This window comes from Saccoglossus kowalevskii, chromosome 2 (genome assembly GCF_978046115.1).
Source record: "Saccoglossus kowalevskii chromosome 2, keSacKowa6.1, whole genome shotgun sequence".
Classification (NCBI taxonomy): Eukaryota; Metazoa; Hemichordata; class Enteropneusta; family Harrimaniidae; genus Saccoglossus; species Saccoglossus kowalevskii.
In genome coordinates, this window is record NC_140642.1 from 9,216,524 (window position 1) to 9,237,227 (window position 20,704).

At 34.0% G+C, this 20,704-nt stretch overlaps 2 protein-coding genes across 3 annotated transcripts; one reads left to right on the forward strand and one right to left on the reverse strand.

The window, feature by feature from the left end:
- Position 1: 1 nt before the first annotated feature.
- On the forward strand, positions 2–7,252 carry LOC100370539 (coiled-coil domain-containing protein 97-like). 2 transcript variants are annotated; one of them, XM_006812146.3, is made up of 3 exons: positions 2–90; positions 3,148–3,867; positions 6,112–7,252. In XM_006812146.3, the coding sequence occupies exons 1-3, from the start codon at positions 69–71 to the stop codon at positions 6,528–6,530; spliced, it is 1,161 nt and encodes a 386-aa protein (XP_006812209.1). In that variant the 5' UTR covers positions 2–68; the 3' UTR covers positions 6,531–7,252. The 2 variants fall into 2 exon arrangements, with proteins under 2 accessions (XP_006812209.1, XP_085346949.1); XM_085490823.1 differs by having other exon boundaries at positions 23–94.
- On the reverse strand, positions 7,249–20,535 carry LOC100370691 (deubiquitinase DESI2-like). Its single transcript, XM_085490824.1, has 5 exons — positions 20,106–20,535; positions 18,912–18,984; positions 16,882–16,975; positions 12,570–12,711; positions 7,249–11,395 (listed from the first exon to the last, which is right to left on the reverse strand). Exons 1-5 carry the CDS (start codon positions 20,142–20,144, stop codon positions 11,183–11,185), a joined length of 561 nt encoding a protein of 186 aa, XP_085346950.1. The 5' UTR covers positions 20,145–20,535; the 3' UTR covers positions 7,249–11,182.
- Positions 20,536–20,704: the final 169 nt, after the last annotated feature.

Consider the following 20,704-nt stretch of genomic DNA (forward strand, 5'->3'; position numbering starts at 1 on the left):
TCAAAATGTCCGATTAAAGCACCAGAAAAATAAGACAGTTGTTCTGATTGGTAGTCACGGTTCTAAACATGGCGGCTTTCTCGGGCAGTCGTAAGTACGAAAATGGGCGCAATCAGTAACATTTTTCGCAAGCTTAGGACTAAGATACACCTGTCAATTTCACAATCACGTCATTGCAAGACTGGGTATATTTCTTGCCATGTAAATCGATGGTAGTCTCAAATGCAAAGTAAAATAGTCATTCCCATTCAAGTTTCCGTCAAAGCGGTTAGGATTTGACCATTTGAAATCGGAGGGGGGGGGGGTCCATAGAGGATAAAAACTTCACTGCCAACAATTGCTTGTCATCGGGTTATGTCACATAGCGATATTGTCGCCCCCATTTTACATTCACATATACACAATATCACGATGTGTGATGTTTATCTGTATGTTTACAAGCGACTGTCTAAGAGTAATTTCTCAGTGATTTTTAACAGTTTAGGATCAGTTATGGCTATATGAGATAAAATTCTTGGATATCAGTGGTGGTCCTTATGTTTACATGCATGTAGGTACAACAGAAATTTACCATTCAGTGTGTTGTTTTTCAACGAAAATCTTGTGTTGAAAAATTATCCATGTTATTTAGCATCAACTTGCAGGACACTATTTCACGAAATTACCTACAGGAGCTCCCATAGCTCAGGATAGCAATTGACAAGAAACGTCAGTAGGAACAAAATAAAGGTAGTCAAAATCAGGTGCTACAGAACCGCAGCTACTTCTCACTGTTGCCTCAAACCAAAGACACGAGTGTCCTTGCTCAAACATAACCACTGTACAGAATAAATAAACTATGGCAACAAATTATCCATATTGTTAAAGTGATGGGACACGTTTGTTCTTACTTTAACTATAAAGGACAAGAACAAGTCAATGGTGGAAATAAGACATTTCAATGATTTTGCATGAAATAAACACAATTTTTGTTTTATGTGTATTGAAGATGTGCTTCTAAGTATAGTAAACACAGTATTCCTTATGTGTACCCTATGCCTCCAATATCTTCTGCACACAGGAGTTCTTTCTAAGCTTTTATTGATTCCTTCAGTGTTGACTCTGTGTCAACCTTTAAAAGAAGTGGCAAAAACAAATGTTTCCAGTTAATTTTATTTTTTCAAAATCGATGCATGCGGAATGTTTTTTTTATATTGATTCCGATTGTATTGTTTGTAAACATTGTGGTTTCTTATATTTGGGGAGGTGTGTATGAGGCTCCCTCCCTCCCCATCTGGAGGTGAAGTGTGCTGTTACGAGCAGCAACTGAGACTTCCAAAATATAAAAAAATACAAGTGATCCTTCCATGAATTACCATTTCCATTTTCAGGTAAAATGGTGTTTTTGAGTAAATAAATAAGCAGGGATTGGTGTAATTGCAGCATCAGTCATTCCCTCCATTGCTGCACGTTTTTTAAAGAAGGGCTGTGTTACAACCAAAAACACAACAGAGAAAATGCCACACTTGCATGGCCATTTCTTGTCACGTTTGTTGGCACCTAATGATATGCTGATGACATTCACATAACTGATGTGAGCTACATCTTCTTTGTCAGCTCGTCAATAAAAATATGCACACATGCAATCACTGCGTCACATGTTTTTAATATACTCAGAAACAATGATAGTGACATATTTTTTAAACATGCAACGTGTGAATTGAATCAATCTATTGCGATAGGTGAGCTATGACATTTTGTCTTGCACTCCAGTTTTTGTATCATTGAAAACGTTTAAATCTTATCAATCACAATAGAATATCAACCAAGTTGGTGTGACTAGTATAGTAAATGTACATGAAAATTTGGCTAAAATAAATAAAAACATTTGCACTGCTAATTTTGAGAACCAGATGTTAGTAATATCCTCCCTAAAATCTGTTACATGTACTTAGATATTGCAATAACTGGATGTGTTGTTTTCATAATGTACTGTAAAATCTGTATTAGAAACTGCGGCTTCTATTAAAATGGTACTATGCAACAGAGGGGATGCGGCTTCTATTAGAGCATCTACACATATGAGAAATTGGGTGCGACTTCTATTAGGGATACGGCTTCTAATACAGATTTTATGGTAGTATAAATAATTTTTACCACCAAGTTAGCTCGTATTTCTCCCACAAATTTTTTTCTTAAATATATTGATGTACTATTTGTTATGTTATTCTGTAAAGGATCATGATACATGTACATGTAATATTAAATGTACAAAATGTTATTACACATATTCCAGCATTTATTAGCCTTAACTGGACACAGTCTGGGGGCTTATGAATTTGGTTCTGTCTATCTGTCCATCCAACCGTTCATCACATATTGCATATTGTATTATTCTAAGGGGCCTTGGGATTAATATAGTACATGTATTATTAATTAAGGAACATGACTATTGGTTAATTATTTTATGTAATTGCAATTATTCTTGCTCATTTTTGGTCAGAAATTCAACTAGCTTTCACACTAGTACTGTATGATGCAATAAGATTTTTGGTTAGAATTGTTCCTACCTAAAATATAATCTGGAGTATATTCCCCATTTTGTTTAAATATGTTATTGTACTGTTTCAAAACTTTTATTCTCTCACTTTTCCACAAGGAAAATATCGTACTTGACAGTGAGTGCATTGTTAGTTTGTATCCACCCTGAATTCATTGTAATTCCAATTTTTTTTCACGAGACTGGCCCACCTGTGGTGATTTTTTTCAGTTAAATTATAATAATAAAAAACCTAGTTTTGTGAAATTTGGGGTGTTTTTGCAGTTACAGGGGATTTTGCATTAACACCTTCATTTTGCCATATTTTTATTTAATTCAAACCTAAAAAAGAAAGAAATCGCCCAGACTGTGCCAGTCTAAAGAGGGACACAACTTGCTTACCATAAAACAACAAGGTATCATGTGGTGTATAATAAAGTAAACAAAAGTTTCAATATAGCATCAATGCATTTATTTATACTTGCTTGTATTGTTGACTGTAGGTGACTTCGCAGCCCAAAATTAACAGCTCAAGGCAACTATACCAACTCTAGTCATTTTCTTGAGAAGAGAATAATGATAAATTATACATTTGACAAGTTGACAATTATGTTTTTTTTTGTATTCAGGTGATCAAAGCGTGACAGAATCTGGTGAAACCTTTGTACTGTGGGGGGAAATAGCTGATACATCAAATAAAATAAACCATCTGCAGATACTAGATACTGAACCCACCAAGGCAGCAACTAAGATTGAAAAGAATGTCGACACAGTGGGAATGCATGGGCTGAGTCAAAAAGAAAATATGATAAAAAGGATAGCTAACAGCGATGCTAGAATAAAAAATCAACAAAGAGATGAACCAGATTTAACAGAAGAACAGAAAATGGATATTGTGGGGGAAATATTGAAAAAGAAACCAGCAATATTCCTTGAAAGGTTTGGCACGTTCTTGTTAGAAGAAGATTTAGAACTGTTTAAAAGTTTTGAAAATGATTATGTAATCAACTTTTACTTGGAAGATATAAAGAAACGACTCAATACTAAAAAGAACGCAACTAAAGTGAGAAATAGGAGATATGAAGCCATGAAAGAGCTGACAAATAAAGGCAGTTACTTTAGTGAAGATGCGATGCAAGAAAGAGATCCACTGATGTATGAACATTATATTGGACAATATTTGACAAAACAAGAAAAAGAGGAGAGAATGAAGAAGATTGATCAGTCAGATTTGAGGTTTTCTACCATATTGATGGATTTTATGGATAGAAAGGATATTGAAGAAAATCTTGAGAAACAAAAAGAAGCAGAGGATGATATGCTGGAAGAGGAAGATACTGATACTGAAGGTTAGTTGTCAACAAAGTCAAGTTAGTGATTTTTTGTCATCAACTTTACATTTTTGACTTCTTTCTAAACATTGTCAGCTGTATGGGTTTCATAGCCACTACAAATATACCTTTAATACATAGTTCATTTTGTGACTATATCTTCACTTCTCTAATTTTAGTGAATAATTTTGTCATTTTGGTAGAATTTTCATTTTCGACTTGAAAAAGGCTTATCCAATTAGTTTAATATTTGATATGTAGGTACTTTAGATGGACAATTTAAGATGTGTTGATTTCATGACAATAACTTAGTTCTCTAATTTTAATGAATTTTTTGGCATTTAAAAAAAAAAAAAAAAGCTATTTCTGTCTTTTTGAAAAACACCAGCCCAATTGTTCTTATATTTTATATGTGGTACCTTTGATAGACCACTATCAGATTGATTTGATTTATTCCTCTATCAGATTAATTCATTTAGTTTTGTTAACTTCAATTTTCTCATTTTAGTGAATATTCTTAAAAATGGCTAGACTGATTGATTTGATATTGCTTTCTCATTATGCATCTGAATTTATCCATTTAGACGCATAAAATGCCTTCATATATGTAGCAGTAAACATACTTTACACTTGAAATATTAAAAAAATATTCATTTGGTTGATAACAATTTGATATCACCTCAAACAGAATCAGTATGCTTAGAAAACAAGTGATTGTTAGCTTCCTTACATGTAAGCACATTTTTGAAGGCTTTGACTTAACAATAGATGTCTCAGGTGTCACTCAGCAGATTTCAACTGAACTGATATACTAATATAATGAAAATTGTGCTACACTGAAATCAAACCCAAATAAGGCCACACTGACTTAATTTTATGAATGACATCCGCGCGCGCATTAGTTTTCGCCTGTTCTCAAAAAAAAACGACGAGTCTCCACAGGTCAGTTTTCTCTCCGGAACTTGTCAACTCATATTACCGCAAAGCGCCGACTTGTCGTAAAACTCGTTTTGGGCTACCTCAAAGCTAAACTCTGCACAGTTAGATGCACGTTATGTAAAGCGCAAAGACCTATGGGAAGGAGATTGTCTCAAAACATGCCAATTTTGTCATAAATGATCCATCATGGCGACCACATCACAAAAATGCGTGAGCATAAAAGTTCAGAGGTAAAACGGAGGGATTGTTGTACACTGGTACGCAATTGACGTTGGCCAGGGAGATGTGACATTTACACAGCTATACGAGAGAACGGTAGCGGCAAGCGAGTTTCGCCCAGACAACTTTCAAGACATAATGTCCAGAGTGGCTGTCCCGCGTTTCTTCTGCAACGATGAGAGAAATGGGAGAGGGAGTGGAGGTGCATGGTGGCCTAAAAGTCGGTCAGGCGACAAGTCAGTTCAGTTGCTTTTTCCGCATTGAAGTCAACAAAACTGCAACGAAAGCAGCGGAAGCTCCTCAGCCGAAGTCCCCTTTCGGGGTGAAGAAAAGTTTATTATTATTTTTTTTTCATTTTCTGATTCGGATAATTTGCTTGCACACACAGTCAGTAATATTTTGATCATATGATAAATTTTCATCAAGATACATGTACATAATTTTCTGCATCCAAATTTTTGTTGACTCTCTGTTGGTGTTTTTTTTTCAATATCGAGCCTCTTATAATTTGTTACATAGTTGAAGTAGTTCTAGAGCATTTGTGTCTACACTTAGTCTATCTGAAGTGTCACTTTAAAAGCTGTAGTTTGAATGTCAAAGAAGTTAATTTCCAGGTTGCTGTTGACAAACTTATTGTTCATTTTTAATTTTTTTTTTTTCTATACAACACAGTAAGTTTTTCTTTATTATTGAGTTGATGTATATGCCTTTGGCAAAGCTAACATCTGCCTTATCCTCTTGCTTTTTCAAAATCAAAGGTGATGATACCTGTGACAGTAATACAGTACGAAATGTGTACATCAACATGTGCCTCCTACAAATAAAGACTTGTTGTTTTTTGATACACTGTGGTTCAATTTGTAATAACAGCTCCGTAGTCCTGTGGATTTTTTTTGGCAGGATTTTTTTTTTTTTGCCCTCTCGCATTAGTTTTGGGGTCTTCAGAGGATGTCATCCATAAGATTAAATCAGTGTGGCCTAAATGTAAGATATGAAGATGAATAAATACTGTACTGCACCACCTACATAATGTATTAATTACTGTAGTATAGATAAAATTTGAATTATTTTTGCTTTCATGGCTTTGTGAAATTGATTTTTCAGATGAAGAAGATGAAAAAATGGTGTTTGCCTCCAGAGAGGATGATGAAAGTGATGACTCAGATTCTGCACTCAAAGATACTGACATTGCAATTACTGCAGAAGAGAAAAACATGCTGAGACTTGAATATTTAAAAACTATGCAGATACGATTTATTAGTGGTAATGACAAGGATTTTGATTATTCGGCTGTAGATAACAATGTTGATTATGATTCTTTGGATTTGAGACAACAGGATGAACAGGAAAAGTACTTTGATGATGATGTGCCCTCTATAGTTGGGATTGATGTTAGCAGTGATGATGAAGGTCCTCAAATGAAACAATTAATGTCAGGAAAAAAAGATGAAGATTATGATGAGATGGAAATTGAAGATGCTGATAAACTGCAAATAGAGGGAAACAGTCTAAAGTGCAGATGAAATCAAATGATAGCTAGCTTGGAGCAGGTGTTACAAACTTATATCAATTAATGTAGCTTATAGTAGAGCTTTTCTGACATGTTTGTGACTATAACCACCCACGACTCGTACAATTCTCTTATATAAAACATGGTTACTAGAAGAATTCTATTAACCGTGTATAAAAGTATATGATTAATCATGAAGCTAATCAAGTTTGGTCAGTCGGTTAAATATTTAAGCAAGGGTGTCAAGGTTCTCTCACTTTAATATGTTTGTAGAGGACATTTAAAGGCTGCAAAATGATATAGTTTATAGATTTCATAAGTCTTGTGCTGTCAAAATGAGAAGTTACTATTTTTTTTATACAGTGTTGTGTCTAATGCCTTAAAGACTTTCCAGTCAGTCTGAAGTATGAAATGGTGAAAGGAAAATTAAGTGTATTCAATTGATTTGGGATCCATGCTTTGTATTACCAGTGAAATATAAAATAGGGCAAGAGATCAAGAAACAGGTTATTTCAAGATTATGTCTGTCTGGCCTCTCTATCTTGCATGAAAATGATGGTAATGTAATGTGAAGATTAAGCCATGCAAGACTGAATTGAGTTACATGTACGTATAAAGCTAATCATAACATGACATGCCATGACTCATATAGGCAGGGATTAAACATGGCACAGAAGGTAAAGGTGACTCATGTCAGCTGTGTTGATAGTGAAATAAACAAGAAAAACAACTTGAGTTTATATCTCTTTATTTTAACCATTACTAATCAAACTCATTTTGAGATGGCAGAATATCATTGGCAAGGGGGAAATAAAATATAACATTCCACTGGTTTTAAAAAGATGCTCTATTCACATGCACCAAAGAGCAGAGTTTTTTTTAACCCTGAACACAAATCAATGTTCACGTTTTAATTTAAACAGACTATCCTTAATTCAAATAGACTCCTGGCAAGCATATATCATTAATAAATATTTCATACCTTTGAAAAATAAAAACTGAACAATTTAATGTTTGAACTACTTGGAAAAATATTGACATAAAGCAGTACAATATACATGATGTTTAAAAAATTAAACATGCGCCTGGAAGACACTTTTAAAAATTCATTTGATTTCACTGATTTTGATTAAGATGTCTGTTTAGTGAATAATTCATTGGTATACTCCTGAAATTATTACATTATTATCATTTTCATTAGAATTACACAAATATATGATCAATTGTTTTAAAAAGTTCATGTCTGAAATCTGGGTGTAGTGTTGAAATAAGTGTACTCTACAGCAGTTTTATCCAATATAAAACCCACACATTTTGGTTTGGCATTTTTTTATATATTAAAAGCAATAATACAAATGTATAAAGCGATTCATGTCATGACACAGTCTCTGTTCAACAGTAAACAAAACTGAAATAAATCCACCATTTTGATTTGAAACTAGAAACAAATGCCTGTCAATATGTGATAACTCCAGGGATGTCAGAAATTTTATTGAAATAAAATGGCCACCAGTTGGCCACTATGAATCTATTCAGAAAAACAAAATGATGTTCAAGGTCCCATACTGTATGTATGACAAAAATAGTTTTTGATGGATTTTTAGCACAAAAAGATACACGTATGTGTAAATTTTGAATGTGATTGGTCAAGGCTTGTCCAAGATGCAGGCAGGGATGCAAGGACTCGCACAGTCCAATCCATAAATCCTGGTTTTTGAAATAAATCCAAATACTGTGAAATACTTTATTTTAGCTGGAATTAATTTTCGCTGAAAGGGCATTTTGGATGTTTGTATGGAATTTATTTTCACTGATTTTTGATGAGTTGAATGTGAAATATACATTTGTAGGGAAAAAAACGTATATTCGCTGGATTTTATTTTCACAGAATCATCCCTTCAGCAAAAATAGCGAAAATAAAGTATTCTACAGTAGGGACAGTTGATGCTGTACAATATCTGAATAATAAATAAGAACCAATATAATAGATTTGGCTGTACCCTCCTCCCTCGGATTATTCATACTCCAGAACTTTCTTTATACATTTGACCTCTATTGCTAAACTAACTTCCAATTCATACACATATGAATAGACACTCAATTCATTAATAAATTCAGCCAATTAAATAGCCCTGTTCATTTTATGAATATAGGGCTTTCATAAAAGTATTGCTACATATAACAAAGGTTCTTGGGTAGATAGACTACTTGCACAATACAAGAAGTCTCGTTATGGATGAAGTACCGGGGGGTACTAGCTGTTATATAGTTTCCAGCAACAATTTCCAAAAGTGTCATCCTGTAAAGAATGGAAATGCAAGAAAATTCGTCTCATTTTATTACTGAACTTCTGCCTTAGATATACTATATTTGCTCTATTAAAAGCATGAATAAACTAAATAAAAATAATATTATAATATACAGAATCCTTTAAAAATATGATTTATTTTGACTACACCTTTGTCAATTACGTAAGCGCACATGCCACCAATAGAGCAAATAATATTTCTAGAAACAAAAGAAATGAAAACAAATATACATATAACGATATATAAAAAATGATTAACATGTAAAAGAGATAACAGATATTTTCCATAATAATTGGTTTCCAGTTGCCAGCATTAAAACACGTTTTTTTTTTATACACAATGGAATTATTCACAAATATTAAATATATTTTTTAACTTCATTATTCTATTTCAGCTTTTGAGTGATATATTTGTGAAGCCCGAGGATGTTTACTTACAACAGTATTAAAGTATGTCTGTTGCTTACTGTAAGTGCATTATTTATTCACTGGATTTCATTTTCGCTGACAACTGAAATCCATTAGTAAAAATCACAGTAAAAATGTATAATTACAATAGAACTCATTTACACAGAACATTTGTCAATTTTAAAACCCAGTGAACATACTCAAAATAATGAAATTAAATACTAGTGACAATGCTTTTACAGTATTTGTCTGATTGAAAAAAATTCTGAATAATTAATCACTTGTCATTACAGTGGTATTGATATAAATATATATTCATACCAGCTTAGGGATTTACAATTTAAAATCATGGGGGGAGGGGGGGGGGCAATACCAGGTGTTGCAGAGAAAAATATTGGCACAGCCAAGAAAAATACAAATGTTCAGACAAGAACTGTGAAAAAAATGCACTGATCACACTTTTCCATTCACATACGCCCTCCCCAATAACTTCAAATGTTTGATCCCTTAGATGAATTCCACATTAAATATTTGACAAATTTACTAAATAGAATATATTTTAACTGCATCAAAATAAATAATTTTCATTTTTATAAATAAAACAGACAGATACATGCCTCCATGGATAGCCAAAACAGCATCACTGGGCGATGTGTTAACACATACCTGTCTGTGCAGAGATTAACAGTCTATCTGGCAGTATTTTTATCATATAATCTGTAAATAACTGCAACATGATTTCAAATTCTATGTAATCTGGATCACAGCAAAGAATATTTTAAATTTATGTTGTTGAAACTGAAATTAATAGCCAGGTTTTGTCAGATAAGGAACTTTTTTTACCAATGAGTACAATCAAAACACAGAATTCAGTAATTACAAACAATAATATTATTAGTGATCTAATTATTATCGAATAACCTGGCATTCGTGTCATTTAGCCGCCATAATGGCTATTACCATACTAACTTTACTGATGAGAATGGAGGCAGTCCTATAGACCAAAAAATAGAGGGGGGGGGGTACCATCACATTTTCCACTGTAAATTTTAGATATATATTGAATGAGTGATATGAAAGTTCAGTAGAAATTATGAACTCATACCAATACAAAATCACAGACAAGAAACATATTTTGCCAGGAAATACACACTGCTCTATAGCCAACAATTTTCTACATTCGTTTTGTCATGCATTGCTTAGAAGTGTCACACTGAGATTATTACATGGTTTGCACAATACAGCATTACTTTGTGCCAAGATGCATGTGCCAAGATGCACCTACTGTAAAATATATTATTTTCGCTGAAGGGATGATTCAGTAAAAACAAAATCCATTTTTTCTTAGATTTTACATTCAACTTGTCAAAAATCAGTGAAAATAAATTTTATACAAAACATCCAAAAACGTTTTTCAGCGAAAGTATTTTACAGTATGTCAGACTTTTATATAAATTACCAGTTATTTTGAGGTGTTTTAGAATAGCTGCAAATGAACCACTAAATCCAACTGAAGACTGGAAAGCAAATTTATCTTCACTGATTTGTTTTCTGGCTAAACAGAATAATATAAAAACTGAATTCACATTCATAACTGAATTGTGGTCAATGCAAATGGTCAAATGATTGCAATTTACAACTTCATAGCAAGACTACCGGTAATATTGAGAATTGATAGTGTTTGTGATCACCTGAGTGTACATAATAAAGCAGTACTATAAATATACATTGTACTTCTGAGTCCTTCTTGGCTGATATTGTAAAATATTTGATTTGTTCAAGATCTGAACAGAATTGGAAGTGGTAACAAGTTTAAAATATTTATTTTGACAAATTTTGAGTAGTCATTCAATAAAGGTCACAAGAAAAAATTGAGACGATGGGTTAAAACCAATCAATTCACAGATTCATACAAATACAATATCTAATTTATTTACATTCACTATCTATCAGTTTATACTTGAACGTGGATCATATCGTCGCCTTTCTCTCGTGCTTCCTAGATTGGTGGATCTATCTGGTTCTGGTTCTTTGATGATACATTGCTGTAAGGCCACAGGGGTTAACCATTCCTGCGGTAGGCATCGTTCTACAAAAGGCACACACGAACTGACATAGGCAAGTCTGTTCACCCACGGTGGAATATCGTTACCAACCAATATCTGTGAAAGATCACAACAGTTACTGGCAATAAACAATAATAAAGACGTGTATGGAAACAAATTTTCATAAATCCTTTGATCTAACAGAGACTATGACATAAGTGTACAAGTTATTGGTGTTTGTAAGAGTCATTCCACAGAATTTTCAATTACAGTAGACATGTCAGTGCAATAATACAATTCTGGGAGTGAAATTAGGGTTGAGGCAGATTAGAAATTTGTAAAATGCAATAGTTAAGTTGTTTTGGCTTGATTTGCAGATTGAGACAAAATATTTATTCTCCACCAATGTCATACCATATTTGCTCTATTAGAAACACATCTCCAAAAGAAGTGTACAGAAACCAAAAATCACATTTATTGTACACTAAAACATTAAAATAAACATGCGCTACTAAAAGAGCAAATACACTATTGAAAATGGCCACATATATTAAACTCTACACCCTTGATTTACAACCAATGCCAAAACTATAGCAGTAAAGTCATGCCAATCAAGAACAGCTTTATCATAAGTCTGTTTCCAATAACTATTAATAAAATAAAATTTATTTTTAAGTTTTTTAAAACAAATAACATTTGAATGATATTACTAGATAAAATGATGATATATACATGACCCCAAGACAACAGGTGACAGTTTTGCCATGCACACTGGAAAAAATATGTCTGGTTAACACAGTATTATGGTCTAAATGATGGATCATCTGTATCCATGACAACTGCTGAATCTCTTAGATCATCATAATTAATGCTGATGTGATGAACACATCAACTTGCAATATAATAATAATATCATTTACTGTATTCACAATAAATAATCCAGTGAATTTCAGTTGACACATGTGACGATAAAATCTGTATTTAAAATTTCATTTTGAGATAATCCTAAAGCATTAGTAAGGTCTTTGAAATGTGAAAATATTTGATGGTGTAAATTTGTACCAATTGCAGGAAATTGCACAAAACATTCAATTTTCAATGATTTCTGGCACGTCCAAATGTCAGCCATTACTTTAGCTTTTTCAAATATCTCATATTCATGTATTCAATATTTTACATAATAATCCCAATAATTTTATTTTATTTATCATAAATTAACATTTTTTGTAAATTTGGAGAATATATTTTCCAGGTATAGCACCATATTATAAAAACAACCAGCATCACTCACCTTGGCAACAGCTGATGTAAAGTGGTTACAGTTTTTATGCATCAGGTGATATCGATCTCCTTTAAATTTTTTTCCAAGTTCGTCTACAATTAATTTCACTTCGCTTGGTGTAAAATCTGTTCTTCCTAAAAGAACGGTTTCTCTGAAAAGTAAAAATACAGTTTAATCAGGATAAATTTTCATTCTGTTATCAGGAAAAAACTATAAATAGTATAAATATAATCCTGCAATGTATTTAAAAAAAATGAAATAAGTTGGGCCACCTCAAGAAAAAACATTAAAATATCTAAATAATTAATCATATTGTATAAATGTCAAGACAAGATAAATAAATAAGAGAAACATTTTGACTAAATTTTGAAAAACACGTATGTGACACATACAAAAATTGTACTTGATATTATTAAAAAGGCTTCAAGTAAAAAAATCATAAAAGGATGGTCATTTTACTTCAGATACACTTTCCTCTTTGATAAAGGATTTATTTATCATAGAAACGAAAATATAATGTAATCATCTAAATGAACAATATTTAGTCCCCGTTCGGACGGAGTCCGAAAACGGGGACTTATGTTTTGCCCTGTGTGCGTCCGTCCGTGCGTCCGTGCGTCCGTGATCACCTGTATCTCGAACATGCATGGACCGATTATGTTCAAACTTCACTCATACATCACACATTATATGGGACATATGCACATGCATTTTTTTCATGATCCGATTAACGATAGCCGAATAGCGGCCATTTTAAGGCCGAAAATGCATCAAAATGGCACATTTTCACCATTCCGGACCCGGATCTCAGTTATGCATGGACGGATTTCGTTCAAATTTGGTACATACATTAAACATAATAGGACCTTGATGCACGTCATTTTTTTTTCCGGATCAAGTTCGAAATGGCCGACTGGCGGCCATTTTGTTTTAAAGAATTCAGTTCTGGATCCGTATCAGAGACATGTCTGGATTGATCAAGTTCAAACTTCACACACACAAGGTACATCATGTCACAAATATGTATGTGCATTTGTTTCATGATCCCATTAACGATAGCCAAATGGCGGCCGCTTTAAGGCCGAAAATGCATTGAAATCGCACATTTTCACCATTCCGGACCCAGATCTCAGTTATGCATGGACGGATTTCATTCAAATTTGGTTTCATTCAAACATTAAACATAATAGGACCTTGATGCACGTCATTTTTTTTTTCAGATCAAGTTCGAAATGGCCGACTGGCGGCCATTTTGTTTTAAAGAATTCAGTTCTGGATCCGTATCCGAGACATGTCTGGATTGATCAAGTTCAAACTTCACACACACAAGGTACATCATGTCACAAATATGTATGTGCATTTGTTTCATGATCCCATTAACGATAGCCAAATGGCGGCCGCTTTAAGGCCGAAAATGCATTGAAATCGCACATTTTCACCATTCCGGACCCAGATCTCAGTTATGCATGGACGGATTTCATTCAAATTTGGTACATACATTAAACATAATAGGACCTTGATGCACGTCATTTTTTTTTTCAGATCAAGTTCGAAATGGCCGACTGGCGGCCATTTTGTTTTAAAGAATTCAGTTCTGGATCCGTATCCGAGACATGTCTGGATTGATCAAGTTCAAACTTCACACACACAAGGTACATCATGTCACAAATATGTATGTGCATTTGTTTCATGATCCCATTAACGATAGCCAAATGGCGGCCGCTTTAAGGCCGAAAATGCATTGAAATCGCACATTTTCACCATTCCGAACCCGGATCTCAGTTATGCATGGACGGATTTTGTTCAAATTCGGTACTTACATTAAACATAATAGGACCTTGATGCACGTCATTTTTTTTTTCGGATCAAGTTCGAAATGGCCGACTAGCGGCCATTTTCTTAAAGAATTCAGTTCTGGATCCGTATCCAAGACATGTCTGGATTGATCAAGTTCAAACTTCACACACACATGGTGCATCATGTCACAAATAGATATGTGCATTTGTTTCATGATCCGCTTAGCAATAGCTGAATGATGGCCATTTTAAGGCCGAAAATGCATTAAAATCACGTATTTTCACAATTCCAGAACCGGATCTCAGTCATGCATGCATGGATTTTGTTCAGATTTAGTACAATGTGTTGTACATATGCAGGTGCATTTCGGTCATGATCTGCTTTGAATGTATATGTCACTCAAATATGAACGGAACGGGGACGTGTCATTGACAATGACTTGTTGTTTTTTAAATCAACAAGGGACAGGGACTGTGCATTCTCAGTTTAGACAATTAACTTGCAATATAGTTGGCTTCAAGAAAAAAATCATGAAAGGATGGTAATTTTACTTCAGATACACTTTTCTCTTTGATAAAGGATTTATTTATCATAGAAACAAAAATATAATGTAATCATCTAAATGAACAATATTTGTTTTTTAAATCAACAAGGGATAGGGACTGTGCATTCTCAGTTTAGACAATTAACTTGCAATATAGTTGGGAAACGAAGAGTGGTTTATAATATGACTTGGTCTGAGATTATCTGAAGCATAAGAATTTGTTTTTAGTATTAAGTGACAATACCACTTAGGTGTAGTAGATCCTCAATGGTAGTATACAATACAAATGTATCTTTATTTTCAATTACTGAACAAAACATGTATTGCTTGTACATGACTCATCATCTGAAGTTGTATACCTTCACATCAAGGACATACTAGTCTATGATAAAAAGACCTTGAATCTATAAAAACTATATCATTAAAGGATTCAAGTCTGTTATTATCATTCATTGCTTTGATAGAGATGGGGATTACATGAACTCATTAACTGAAGGGCTTTAGAATATACGAAAACAGTATGCTATTCAAGGAATCAATTCTTTTTATTTACAACTTAAAATGAAAATGTTTGATGAAAACTGCAATTTTACGAAAATATATTTATATTATTATTTACATTTCAATCAATCTAGAAATATATATATACTGTATACAGAACAGATTCTTTTTATTGCATACTGATTCTGGTTAAAGACATAACTTTTTTTTAGCAATGTTGAGATAAGAGGGGCTTCTGTAAGTCTAAAATCAATGAAGATATTATCATTGTTTATTTTAGGGCGTATCAAAATAGATAATTAAGTGAGAAAAACAAAACTGGAATTTGAATATTCTAGAGTGGAAGTGTTAACTGTTTAGTGCTTTAACAGATTCTGCAATTTTATCTTGAAAAAAAACTCTTCCTACCCTCATGCCAAAGATGTCTCCTCCTACAAATCATGGAGTAAAAATCATGGACATATCTCATTCTACTCTGCTTTCAACTTTTTTTTTGGCTGACCGATTTTGCTCAAATTTGCCAAGCAGGGCACACAATTGAAAAAAATCATGCCCCACTGTTGCCATGACAATGCCAAATAACCTGAATTTGTGTCCATAGCTTTCCGCAAAAAACATCTTTTGGGTACAGATTTTAGACTCTTTTTTAATCTGTGTGTCGAAAGTTACTATTTTTTCAGTCAAAGCTAGAGCTTCTACTGAGTCAGCACTATGCATTGCACCATAACCAGTGATACCCATTAACTACCAGTGATACCCATTAACTACCAGTGATATCCATTAACTACCAGTCACATCCATTAACTACCAGTGACATTCATTAACTACCAGTGATATCTTTGTACATGTAAATTGTAGTGTTTTTAGTATCGTTGACTATGTTATAACACATAGCTCTACTCATTTTTATAGTTTGATTTTACCAGTTTCTACAAAGAAGTAAGTTTCACCCTAATGCTATTTTTCATGAGAGAACAACTTCTGTCAGAAAATTCTTGATTGACCAGTAAATGTGGACACTTTGCAACAAAGCAGATGTCCTATTTTCCGGTAAATTACTAGTAAATTGGACCGCTTTGAACAAGCAAAGTAAAGTAATCTGATAGTTTGCAATCAAAGAAACTGACCAATTCTGGAGAAAAGTGTCAGTTACAGAAAATAAAGAGAATACTTAAAATAGCACATGGCAAAGAGTGGTATAACTTATTTAACAACCCAGTAACTTAAACACATCATCAGTCAGTAACTTATTTAATCCTTTATCGATCAGTAACTTAAAAATATCATCAGTCATTAACTTACTTAAATCCTTGATCAATCAGTAACTTAAATACATCATAAGTCAGTAACTCGTTTAAATCCCTTTTCAAACCAGTAACTTGAATATGTGTAATGCCTTTAAATACTATATCAATCAGTAATTTACTCAAATCAGTCTGTTTCTTACTTAAACAAAATTATTATCAATTGGTAACTTACTTAAATCTAAATTGTTCTCCTAGTTCTTCAGCTTGTTTTGGTAGAATTTCAAAGACACCACTTATAGGAAAAGGATGACCTCCATATGCATATTCTGAAAGATAATATGTTGTAGGTATGAATGGAACTGGTTTTGGTTGTAGTAATTGGTTTGGGTTGCAGGATTGGTTTTGGCTGCAAGAATTGGTTTGTGCTACAGGAATTGGTTTCGGGATGCACAAAATGGTTAGGTTGCAGGATTGGTTTGGACTACAAAACTGGTATGGGCTACGTGGAATGGTTTGGGCTGCAGGATTTTTTTTAGACTGCAGGATTGGTTTGGACTAGGATTGGTTTGGGCTGCAGGAATTGGTTTGAACTCCAGGAATTGGTTTGGACTAGGACTAGTTTGGGCTGCAAGAATTGGTTTGAACTCCAGGAATTGGTTTGGACTAGGATTGGTTTGGGCTGCAGGAATTGGTTTGGACTAGGATTGGTTTGGGCTGCAAGAATTGGTTTGAACTCCAGGAATTGGTTTGGACTAGGATTGGTTTGGGCTGTAGGAATTGGTTTGAACTCCAGGAATTGGTTTGGACTAGGATTGGTTTGGGCTGCAGGAATTAGTTTGGACTTTCATAAATAGTTTGGGTTGCAGGAATTGGTTGTAGGAATTGTTTTTGGGTTCGGTTGCAGAATTGGTTTAAGTAGCAGGAATTGGTTTTGGGTTCGGTTGCAGGATTGGTTTGGGTAGCAGGAATTGGTTTTGGGTTCGGTTGCAGAATTGGTTTGGGTAGCAGGAATTGGTTTTGGGTTCGGTTGCAGAATTGGTTTGGGTAGCAGGAATTGGTTTTGGGTTCAATTGCAGAATTGGTTTGGGTAGCAGGAATTGGTTTTGGGTTCGGTTGCAGAATTGGTTTGGGTAGCATGAATTGGTTTTGGGTTCGGTTGCAAAATTGGTTTGGGTAGCAGGAATTGGTTTTGGGTTCGATTGCAGAATTTGTTTGGGTAGCAGGAATTGGTTTTGGGTTCGATTGCAGAATTAGTTTGGGTAGCAGGAATTGGTTTTGGGTTCGATTGCAGAATTGGTTTGGGTAGCTGGAAATGGTTTTGGGTTCGGTTGCAGGATTGGTTTGGGTAGCAGGAATTGGTTTTGGGTTCGGTTGCAGAATTGGTTTGGGTAGCAGGAATTGGTTTTGGGTTCGGTTGCAGAATTGGTTTGGGTTCGATTGCAGAATTGGTTTTGGGTTCGGTTGCAGAATTGGTTTGGGTAGCAGGAATTGGTTTTGGGTTCGATTGCAGAATTGGTTTGGGTAGCAGGAATTGGTTTTGGGTTCGATTGCAGAATTGGTTTGGGTAGCAGGAATTGGTTTTGGGTTCGGTTGCAGGATTGGTTTGGACTGCATGAATTGTTTTAGGCTGCATGGATTGGTTTGGGCTGCAAAAAATTATGTGGGCTGCAGGAAATACTTCTGGCTGCGGGAATTGGTTTGGGTGGCAGGAATTGGATTGGGCTTCAAGCTACATGATTTAGTTGCAGGATTGGTTTGAGTTGGAAGAAATGGTTTGGGCTTTAGGAATTGGCTTGAAATGAAATGCTTGGTTTGGACTCCGGCAATTGGTTTGGACTGCAGGATTGGTTTGGACTCCAGTAATTGGTTTGGGCCACAGAAATTGGTTTGGATTGCAGGATTGGTTTGGACTCCAGTAATCGGTTTGGGCTGCAGAAATTGGTTTGGACTGCAGGATTGGTTTGGACTGCTAGATTGGCTTGGGCATGACAGCATTACACTGCATAAGGATGTACAGTCTGTATCACAATATGTGATAACTAAACTACCGGTACTAGTATGATCACACTTAGAAGTCTAGAAACTTCTGGAACAAATTGCTGTAAATTTTCTCTTTACTGCATGCCTGGAAACAGTTATGATAAAACTTTGTTATTAAGCCAAGGCCAGGAGTAAACAGCAACCTACCTTTACTTTACCATGACTCACTTTAGTGAAACTGAAAATGTAGTTAATCCATGTTTAATACATGTATTCACTTACCTTTGCCATAAACTTCAACACCAGAATGAAATACACCTATACCCAGTGATGATGTGTACTCATTTGTCCAGTACTAAAATAAAAAACATAAAATCAGTGGTGGAGTATTATTACCGGTAGCCACAATACTGTCACTGGAGAAATCAGCAGTATGGTCAAGGGTAACATAATAATAAATTTAGCTTTTTGAGTAATTAAGTTGTTTTTGTTCATTATCAAAATAAATGTTGTTGCTTCATTTTGAATCATAAATTTGGATATGAATTTGGTGTTTATGAATGGGACAAGATATAAGTGAAATTCATCTTCTATTTTCTCCCTTTATCACAAATAATGTTTCTAGTTAGAGTTTTTGTTTTTGAGTGTCTACCCGTAAACATATCACATTAGATTCTGTAAGAGAGTTCTGGGTGTGTACAGGAAAGCATTTAATGACCAATGTAGAGGTGAATTAGGGTCAATATCCACTTATATTGAATATTTGTGTTTCAGTTATAAAATATTATCAAAGACTAGTATTTAAAAAAAAAAAAAAAAATTCTATCATTGATGCAGCCTATGAAGAATTCGAAACTGTTGTGCATGACCCGTGGCTTAACTTTATCCAAACAATACTAGTGATAACAGATCTGATTAATTCAGACCCACATCAGAATAATTTATGTGATATTTTTAAAAATAAGCATAAGCCCTGTACATCTATGCTCCAAAGTTGGAAGATTTTAGCATGGATGAATTATTTCTTATTATTGTTTCAAGTAATAATTCTTTCATTTTGAGAATTTTTGCAAAATTTATTTTCTATATTTTTGATATGTTTTAGTTCTATAAGTTTTGTTGTCCTAAATGTTGTTTTGTATTGTTGTTGTTGTTGTTATTGGACATTACTCAAAGTTTTTTTGGTATGTTTCAAATAAGATTATGTCTTATCTTATCTTTACCACATGTGTGATTGAAACAATAGAGGATATATAATGTTCTTATAATCAGGCAAAAACAAATTTAATAAATTTCAGTTTCATAAACATATTTTCAAGCAAGTTAACAAACATTATTCACAAGTTAGTCATTAGTTTAGATATTTATAAGTTGTTTTCCTAAATAGTAATAGTAATAATTGTTACACTGTATATAAATAAAAACAATGTTACGGGGTGGTGGTTTTAAATTCATAATTAAAAATGCTACTCTTACCATGTCATATACATTCAAACGTACTGCTTCGTTTGCCATATTATATTATTCAGTTTTCAAGATGGGTGAATACGTAAACAAACTGTCTCGGTATCTTCTAACAAACAATCTCGCGGGAGTAGACGATCTCTTCCGGTACCGGCGGTCGAACGTCCTTGGTTTCACGATTCGGTGACGATTTCCAACCACCAACACTTCCGGGTATTTCCTTTCAGTTCAAGTCGGCTCTTAAAAATCCACCCCTTTGTTCAAGAAAATGTGTACACAATTTGTTTCAGATAATAGACATAGTGTAGTAATAAATCCTAAAACTGTACAGTGAAAATTCACTAGACTCAGTTTTCTGTTCTCCGACAAGGCAAAACGGTTGACGTTTTTACGTTTATGTCTATGATTCATCACGCATATCAGCTGCGCACAATGACGTCGTTTTCAACTCGGCGACCTCGCTCGAAAAGTCTGTTCGACTAAACATAAAAAGGAGTAATAGACGTAAACCAATAGATTCTGTAGGGAAAAAATATTAAAATATATGATATAATTTTTGGTGTCACAAAGAATAAGAGCTATAACTAAGTCTATCTTGCTTATTTTCTTTC